Genomic DNA, 9611 nt, shown 5'->3' on the forward strand with positions numbered 1-9611 from the left:
CACCAGGGCCCCACCGATTGCCCAGGTCCTTCTCCACAGTACTGCGATGATCACTTTTTGTAAAATAAACCAAGTAAGCTACATGTAATTGGAAAGTCTAGCGTTGCTAAACCCCAGACTTTTGTAAGACACCCACCCTTGCAGTCCAGAGTACTTCAGCTTCCATTTATTGGCTTGTGTTTGTACATGCCTGCACTTTAGAGGATGTTTAACTGAGGAAGAAATTGCCTTGCATTCCCATTCCCACTAATTTCATGCAAGAATCCATTATTTTAATGGAAACTTTATTTGTGCATGTGAAAAATGCATTACTTTTCATGTCAGTGACAGAGAGAGCAAAGAAGAGGAGAAGCTGTCAAGTGACTGTGAAGGATGAACTGCTTGCAGAGTTTACTTCTGATACTTTTCTTCTATTCAGCGTCTTCCTCCTTTACCACCCATAGCTAAGGACAAATACAAAGAAATGTGTGAGAACAACTTAAAGCAATGTTGCAGTACAGGGAAACATACAGACTATATGAGCATTGCTTACGAACATCCCCAGGTCAGAGACCAAAGGTCTGTGTTACACTTTGAAAGACACTTTTTGAAATTAAGAACTTAAATCCTACCTCCAGTTGTCTACCATATACCAATACTACCATAACAAGCTTCCTTGCTAATGCATTCAGGTATAGACTAGGCTTCTTCATCCCTTGGTTTGATTTATCTACGTGTGGGCCCCATTAACTTGGCAGGGTGATGACAAAACTTGTGCTGATCCCTGCTTTGAGCTGGTAAGTGCAGGTAGATCCCTCTGCTTTTGACCCAACAAATTTCCTTTAAAGGGAAGAAAAATAAGCTCTTTCTAAAAGACCACAAGAAGTGGATGAATTATTCCTGTCTGTCAGCCTGGTAACTCCATTCTCATGTTTCATTCTTTCCTCCTACTTAAACTGTTATGTATGTTCAAATGTGAAGCTTTTGGCATTTGAAAAAAAATAAATTAACCTCCACTGTAGTGCTGATGAAAGCACAACCTAAACTTCCACTGGTCTTTTTTTCTATCACTATGTGTTTCAGGTATCTGTCTCTGCTATCCACCAGTATCTTTGCAAATTTATGGCGTAGTTATTTCCACTAATTACCTAGTTGCAGCTTCTCACCAAGCACAGAGCAACAAACAGGAGAAATGTTGCTTCAAGGACAGTGTAGCCGCTTCTCTTATTTACATCCCTTCATCAAGTAAGTGTGTACTTGAACTGAAATACTGCTGACTTCTCGGAAGTCATTTGTTATTTCATCTTTATTAGGAGCATCCTCACTTACAGATGGACTGGACAGTGGCGGTTGTACCGCCCCTAGGAGTTCCACCTCCATGGGATCTGGCCTCCTGGGACATCATCTCAGAGGCACGGGATCCACTGGAGATTCCGCTGCTGGTAAAACCTGATGAATGGGTTGAGCCTTTGGCACCTGCAACAGTTACAAGGGAGATGTTACTGACTGAAAGAAACCTTACAGGATAATTATAAACCATATATATATGTGTATTTTTTTTAAAAAAGTCAAGGCTAGCAAATGTATCAAAAGACAAGGAGACTGGTGATTACTTGGCTTGTTTCATCAGTATACTGCTTTTTATCTGTCACCTCAGGGAAAGGACATTTGCAGTGTTTTGTGCATGTTCCCAGAACACAAAGAAAACCTGTAACACTTGCACGGACTGTTTTTGATAAATTTGGATCTCCCAAACAGTTTCAGCACAGTTTGTCTCTGCTGAAATCCTAATTTTCTGAGGAGTTGCTTGAGGACTGTGGAATAAACCCCTGGAGGAACTACGGATTGTTGCAGACCTCACCACTTACGGTTCCAGGTGATGAATATGGTCCTTTCACTTCACTTTCCATAGCATAAACCTATGCATAATAGATACCTGTAGAATTTAAACGCAGCAAGCTGTGGTAGCCAGTGGCCTATTTCTATGTATGTCTCCATCTCATTAGAAATAAGCCCCAAGCAATGTGTTCTATGGCAACCTTCTCCTCCTGGGAGAGGAGTAAAGCATTAGCAACAACAAATGTTAGTAATAATGCTTAAAGCATTCCTGAAGGATGCTCAAATATTTTGGTGATGAGCTTGTTAAAACATCTTCTGTAAAGTGATACTGAACAATACTCATGCTCTGCTGCAGAATCAGATGCTCCTTCGAGCATGTTTGTTCTGGGGGGAGGAAGGGTTACAGGCTGAATGAAAAGGTTAAGAAGATGTGTTTGAAGAGTGAGAGATTTCAGTGAGCACCTTCGGAAATGAAATCAGACTCTTTTAGCTCTCAATCAGACAGAGAATGTGGCAAGCTCTCCTGCTGCAGGGAGCCAAAGCTCACACCTGTCTTGGCAATGTTACAGAGTGAGCATTTTTCACATGGATAAAAGCACTTTTGGAGTATCTCCTGTAGTCCTGGCTAAGGTTTCCTTAAGTTGTGCAGATTTCACCAAAACCATGAGTTTTCATAAAAATCCATGGTTCATACAGACATGGAAAGAATAAAACTAGCCATTGTTAAATGATCACTTTGCTTCTCTCTTTTCTAAAGATCCTCAGCACATGAAGGAATACAAGTTTTCAGCCTTTTATTTAGGACCTGCAACTCCATGCTCTCTATAGGGCATCACCACTGAAGAGTTTGCCACTGGTTATGGATGTGCTGTGTACTGCTGTACCACACTTACGTGTAACAGAAGGCAAGATTGTGCAGCTGACTCTGCTCTAGCGTATTAGATAAAGTAACTGTCATCCTCTGTGTACCAGGATCTCTGCTGATGATGCAGCATGGCGCCTTTCTGTCCTTCACTCTCGGTCCTCCTCCTCTTCTGTCTCACATATTCTTTCTCTCTGCTGCTACCGTCCCTTAAGCTCTTTGCTATTGAATATTCAATAAACAGAAACCTAAACTCACTGATCAAACCATACAGAGTGAATAGTAAAAAATGCCTCACAGGAGTCACATGCAGTATGTCTCTAAATGACCCTTACGTCACTTATTCCCTCAACATTTAGAGAGCCTCACGTTATACGTAATATTGGCATCAACATAAATAATAACTTAAAAAAAGATAACTTCTTCTCGATCAAGCTTATAACATTTTTTAGTATTAAAAGCTGTCCCAAATCTAGACACTGGTCAGCTCACCTGGCCAACCACTCATTTTATGGCTGGAAGAGCCAGGTTCATCTCCATCCTTTAGTAGATTTGTAGCTGACCAGCAGTTGACCAATATGGCAGAGAATCACAGAATCACAGAATCGACTGGGTTGGAAAAGACCTCAGAGATCATCGAGTCCAACCCTTGGTCCAACTCTAGTCTGTTTACTAGATCATGTCACTAAGTGCCATGTCCAACTTCACTTTAAAAACCTCCAAGGACGGCAAGTCCACCACCTCCCTGGGCAGGCCGTTCCAATGCCTGACCACTTGTAACGAGCCTGCAGCTCAGCACACTCCTGACACATGGGAGATGTGAGTCCAAGACCCCTAAGGGTTTTGAAGCCTTTATACAAGGTCAGCTTGCTAACAGCTGTTGGGTAAAGCAGGATTACATGGGGCATTCCTTTCTGCGGGGTTACACCTGTTTAGAGGGTGTCTGCTGAATCAGGTCCCACAGGCAGGATTGGCAGGAAGAAAACTTTGCGTGCGAATCTCACAGGATCTGGGGCTAAACAAGAGCCAAGCTGCTTAGAGTCAGGTCAGGGGTTGCTCTGCGTATGCATCAGAAAAGCAAGCACCTGCAGGGTTAGCTCGTGTGAAAACCAGCTATGCCTAGTTTTACTACTAAGATATGTGCTGTCAAGGATGTGTATATATTCCCTTCATGAATTCAGCTCTTGGACTGCAACTAATTTCCCTCTGCTATAGCATTTGTGTAAGGTTTTATGGCTTCTTCCTGTATGGATGTGTGCAAGTAAAGAGCAAGGGAAATCTGATGCTTTATATGAAATGTAGGTACACAGATCATGTTCTTGCATAAGTGTATCGTCGCTTATTGCTACCCTGACTTTCCATATAATTGATGATTCCTAGAAGAGTGGAGAGATAGCACAAACTTCAAATAAACACTGTCCTGATTCTCATGAATACCACATATGTATGTGTACATTCCTGTATATGTATATATGCAGAAAACACCCTTAACACCATCCGACTCTTAACATGCAGTTAAATGTAGGAATCCCTTCTCTTCAGTGCAATACAGGAATGTGGGGGAGAAGAGATTGCTTGGCAAGCTTATTTTCAAGGAGAAAAACAAAAAAGTTGTTTAGCCCTATGCACTAAACCACAAAACACCACACACATACAAAGTTACTCATACCCATTTCCTGGAGAGTAGAGGTAGGGCCTCCGGAACGCACGCCTCCTCCAAACTCCCTCGCTTCCTGGGACATCATCGATGAAGCAAGCGATCCTCCTGTGATCCCGGAGGAAGTGAAACCGGCCTTGTGGACGTTTTGGTCAGACATTTCTCTTTCTGGTGGTGTGGAGTCCACTGAAGCATTGCAAGGCTCAGCCAATCTTTTTATACACTGTCTAGCTAGCAGCAGAGAAATGAAACTACTACCATGATCAGAAAGAAAAGAAACCAAAACTGATCCTCATCTGGGAAATGAAACTGAACTTTATGAACATGCCTTTTTATTGCTGTTTTCAGGGTGAAGTTTAGGCAAACTGACTAATTTCCTCTTATGATACTAAACCAAATTATTACTGTATGAATCACTGATTGGCAACTAATATGGCTAAGAACTTCGCTTCTTCATTCTTTCGCATTGCACCCTATGGTAAAGAAGTGCACCTGTAGAAGATAGCTCCTCATTTTAAGAATCAATATAACTCTGAGTGAATTCAATAGACAAAAAGGCAGCAAAGTGGTGGTCATGCAGAAACTGCAACTCGAGCTGGTTATAGCACCCAGAATTCAGCTGTGGTACAGCTACTCCTGAAAAAAATTATGTACAGAGAGCTGGAAATCAGAACTCAATTAACAACGGATGGTTGGAATTAATTTCTTTATGGAAGGAACTGTTAGGGGACCTTGCGTCATATGAGCAGATTGGCACAGCTGCTTTGTTCTTCCTCATGCAAATCCTGCTAAAGCAGAGCCTCCATCTTTAATGAACAGGCCCTTGCGAATGGCACACACTCTTTTATTGCAGTTTTTCTTAGCCAGTAGTTTAAATAAGGCTGTTTAAAAATCCATGGACCTCCTCCCTGAGGAAAAGAGGAGTATCTGATTAGGTCACAATATCACAGGGATGGATCTCAAAGTGGAAATACACAGAATAAAAATATAGCATTTTCACAGTTGTATAATATCTATATCTTGTACATGGTCGGTTACAGAACAAAGGATACAAAGTCTGTTCCTCTCTTCATATATGTGCTTACTTATCTGAGCAGTGGGATATCTGTCCCATGTATCCCCGAGCAGTACTGCTCTTTTAACCCTTTCATTCGTTTTTTCTTTAATTCACATAAGTTAGTTTTCTTGAATTCTAATGTTTTTAATTTTTATTTTCTACTCTCCTTGAGTTAGGGCTTCTGTAATTACTACGCATCTTTATCCCCATAATTTCTGAAGTCTCTCATCTATCATTCTGAATTACTTAATATTATAAAATATCTTAAGTTGCAACAAATGCAAGTAAAATTTCATGTAATAATAGGACAATTAATGCTATAAGCCCTCTTCAATGTGACAATAAAATGAAAGGAGCCACTTTCTTCGTACATGTTGCTACAGAGCCTTCCTTCAAAACTTCTAAAATTTTTTGGTGCTTTGTTAATATAATAAATTTAATATTCCAAACAGCCCATCAGGAAATGATGTTGAAGTCTGGTAAAACCACAAGAAATGAAGGCTTCACAAAGTGGCAGAGACTCTATATGTAATAACCTTTTACTCAATCCTAAACTACAAGTTATAATGGATACACACAAAGTTGTTTAACTAAAAAGAGTTAAAATTAGATAAAATAAAAGTTTTATTGTAAGCAAAGTGCCTCAAGAGAATTCATGATTGGCAGAGACATCAGTGAATAAGCATGGAAAGGAGAAATTAATAGTCCTCTCATAAAAACAGTGTTGCAGAATAAGTTTAATCAACTAAAGTGTTTTAATTGTATTCTATTCTTTTAGCTGTATTCTTTTGTTTGAATAAGCTACTTAGCATGAGTAGCCAAACTTGGCATGGGTAGCCTGCCATGCTGGAACTGTAAGCCACGAGCTGTGAACTTTCACCTAGAAAAGTTGAACTTATCTTGAACCGCTGCATAGTCATGTGAAAGGAGGCCCTGAGACCTGTGCAAACTGGAAGATGAGGAGGCTACAGCTGCCAGCAGAAGCTGCAAACCATCCTGAGAAGAACTAGCAGCCCACCTGGAAGACAGAGAAGGAACCCAATGGGGAACAAGAAGTCCCAAGACTAGAAATGACTGTTGTGCCAAGTGTTGCATTGATAGCACATGAAGAGTGCATGTGGGAGTGGTGGGAACTTGGACTGTAAGGGTATAAAGGCCCAGGCTTTCTTTGTCCTGAGTCCCTCCCTCTAGAGGCACCCTGCTCAAGCTGGTTTTATACTGTACCATCCAAATACATTAATATTTTAAGCACATACATCTCAGACTACCCTACGGGAAACCTGGAGTCAAGAACATTTATTTAACAGCAAGGTGAAGAAACCCAGTGTAATAAGGAGACAGAAGTCACTGAAGGGATTCAAGGGAAGCTTCTATTTACAAGTGTGCCATGGACCTAGTCAGCAAGGAGGTGGCTCTGAAATCTGCTGTATGGTTGCAAAGAATTAGATGAGGAATGTGTGAGGAAGCACAGATGACACAGTGCTAAAAACAGCTGAGCTCTGCTTCCCTTCATGCTCTTGTTTCTGTAGTGGTGTGGCAAATGTTAGTTATGGAGAAGTTCTGACCTGGAAAGGATCTGCTTTTACTTGTTTTCAGCCTGTTATGAAAACCTGGGACAATCTCTTGTATGACAATGAATGAAAACGATGTCAATTTCTTGTACCTGTGTCAGGGCTGAGTTCAGTAGTAGGTCTTAACAGCCCTGGCCAGTCTTGCTTGGGCCTTCAGTCTCTGGCTAAGCAATGCTGTAGCTGCACCTGTCGGCAGCTCCACCACAGTTGTACCTCATTGATTCAGACTGAGCTTCAGCCTGTTTGTATGGCTTGACTTTGGACCCACCTGATTAGCAAGGATTGACTTGCCCAGCAATCACTAGAATGTGACTGACCCTGGCTATCATGATCTGACCTGAACCTGATTTGGTGACTCATGTTTCTGGCTTGACATTGGACTTGCCTCATCCCTACAAACTTCCTTGATGATTTGGTCTCTTGGTTCAACCTGCCTAGCATCTCTGGATCTGCTGTGCTCGCCTTGCTTGGGATGGTGGGACCTGGCCTTTCTGTGCCCTGGTAACATGTGACATGACTGACACCACAGCCTCCAGTTTAAAAAGACCCAATGTCACTGCTGAAGTGGGATTGCGAACAAGAACTCAGTCCCTGAGTCAGCAGTTTTCAGAGGTCCTGTCCCTCCATTGGCTCATCCAGGAAGACATGCTTCTCCTGTTACCTGCCAGCTCTGTGTGAGACATTTTCCTACATGGTCCTCTACCTATTTTTTGCTTTGTTTTACTGGTATTTCTGGTTAGAATGTGTTACTTCTAAGATGTTGGGCAAGTGTTGTTGATGCCCAGCTGAGTTTGCAGGGAGGCTGGCACAGAAGCACTAAGGCAGTTGTTAGTCTGTGGACTGCCAAAAATCCAAGCAATGATAGTTTAAGAGCCAAACTGATGCAACTTCTGGCTAAAGTATGGAAGGAAAGAGAAAAATAACTCATTTGTAACACCAAGCCTGACATTATAACAATAAATTGGATCTGAGAGACTATCTGTGTAATTTCCCCACTCCAGAAGCTCGAAGTCTGAGGAGATGGGTGGTATGAGCTGACCCGAAAAGCACCCAGTGGCACTTCTAAGCCTCAGAGAACAGTCTCAAAGTCATGAATACACAGAGTACAACTGCCTTTATTTTCAGTGTCACTACAATTTCAGTAGTCTTAGGTGCTGAAGCATTTATACGTGTAGCTAACATGGTTCGATGTTTAACTCTCAGAGTTCCAGGTTCAAATGAAATCCTTAAGTGTCAAAAATCATGTGCTGTCTGGACTGTGTGCTCTTTGAAAGGAATTGGAAAACCAGAGGCCTGATTGGAAGTGCTCTGAAAATTTGAGCTATGGGCACCCCTCCCATCTTCAGGGGTTTTTTTTGTTTGTTTGTTTTGTTTGTTTGTTCGTTTTCTTTGGGGGAAGGGGGGGGAAGAAAGGAAAAAAAAGGGGAAAAAAGAAAAAAAAAAAGGGCAGAAAAACTAGTATGCTAAGCTGAAAACACCAAATGAACCAACACAACCACATGTGCACGCAACTATTGTATTTTCACTTGGGAATGACCGTAATCACTTGTGTCTGTTGATATAAACTACTGTGTCTCTTTGGTATGCTCTCCTCGAACTCCTCACTAGTGTGCCACGTAGAGATATTTTCCTCATAGTGCAGCTAGGCAGCTGATCACAGACACAAATCTCTGCATAGCCTGCTTTTGGTAGTCACCTTTCTCATTCCAATAACACGTTCATTGAAGTCACTTTTTCATAAACATTTTCCCATAAACCTCTGTTTCAAAAGAGATTATTCAAACAGCTTTTAAACAATTACTCTTTTGAAGGGTCTAATTGAAGGAAATAAACCTGTAGAGAATCTGACTGAACCAAAGATCTTCAGCATCCAAGATTATCTATCTGTCACCCTGTGACCTATTTCCTTCACACTACTTTTTAATTTTTGTAGCAATTATACTGTATATGGATAATACCTATTAGCATATTTATGGTCATTGCTTCATATTTATTGTCTGCACAACTCATTAATCTTCATCTAGTGTGTGAGGCTGACAGCTCAATCTATTTTGCAATCTCTGGGCAGCAGCCATATCCAAAAAGCTTTTGTTTCCCTGTAAATAAACTGTGTTCAGGACCAGAGGACAATGGTACATCATGCAGTGATTGACACAAGCCATGGCTGCTAATCAAAAGTAGATTTTATTACCAGCTGAGTCAAGTGCATTATGGGGCCATTGTTCTAGTGCTGTCAGGGCAAGAGCATACGTAGTCAGTCACCTTCTCAAGATGTGTTGATTGTTCTCCAAGATTAGACAGAGTTGCCTTATTATCCATCCCAGACAACACGGCATCTCACCCAAACAGACGCCTTTACAGAAACTGCCTGTACATTGAATTGATTTGAATTGCTAATGCATAATCTGTCCAGCACAGATGTGCAATGAATATTTGGATGTTGTTTTGCATGTCAGTTGAGAAGGCTAAATGATGAGGTGATGATCATTCAGTGATGGGTACTGGACATTTGCCAACAATTGAGTTTGAGCACTTTCTCTGACAGTAATCAGATCAGCTTCCAAAACGTCTTTTCTTCAATTCACTGACAATTTATGTTAGAAGATAATGCAACTCTCTCACAGTTAACACAGTTGGCAGCAATTT

The 9611-nt window shown here is 41.3% G+C and overlaps 1 protein-coding gene across 1 annotated transcript; it reads right to left on the minus strand.

Annotated features, from left to right (window-relative positions):
• Nucleotides 1-414: 414 nt before the first annotated feature.
• On the minus strand, nucleotides 415-4497 carry LOC308037140 (uncharacterized protein; the record flags this gene model as incomplete). Its single annotated transcript, XM_080338678.1, has 3 exons — nucleotides 415-443; nucleotides 1309-1455; nucleotides 4350-4497. 3 exons carry the CDS (start codon nucleotides 4495-4497, stop codon nucleotides 415-417), a joined length of 324 nt encoding a protein of 107 aa, XP_080194804.1.
• Between the last annotated feature and the right edge of the window lie 5114 nt (nucleotides 4498-9611).

The sequence above is a fragment of the Nesoenas mayeri genome (genome assembly GCF_963082525.1).
Source record: "Nesoenas mayeri genome assembly, chromosome: 2".
Lineage (NCBI taxonomy): Eukaryota > Metazoa > Chordata > Aves > Columbiformes > Columbidae > Nesoenas > Nesoenas mayeri.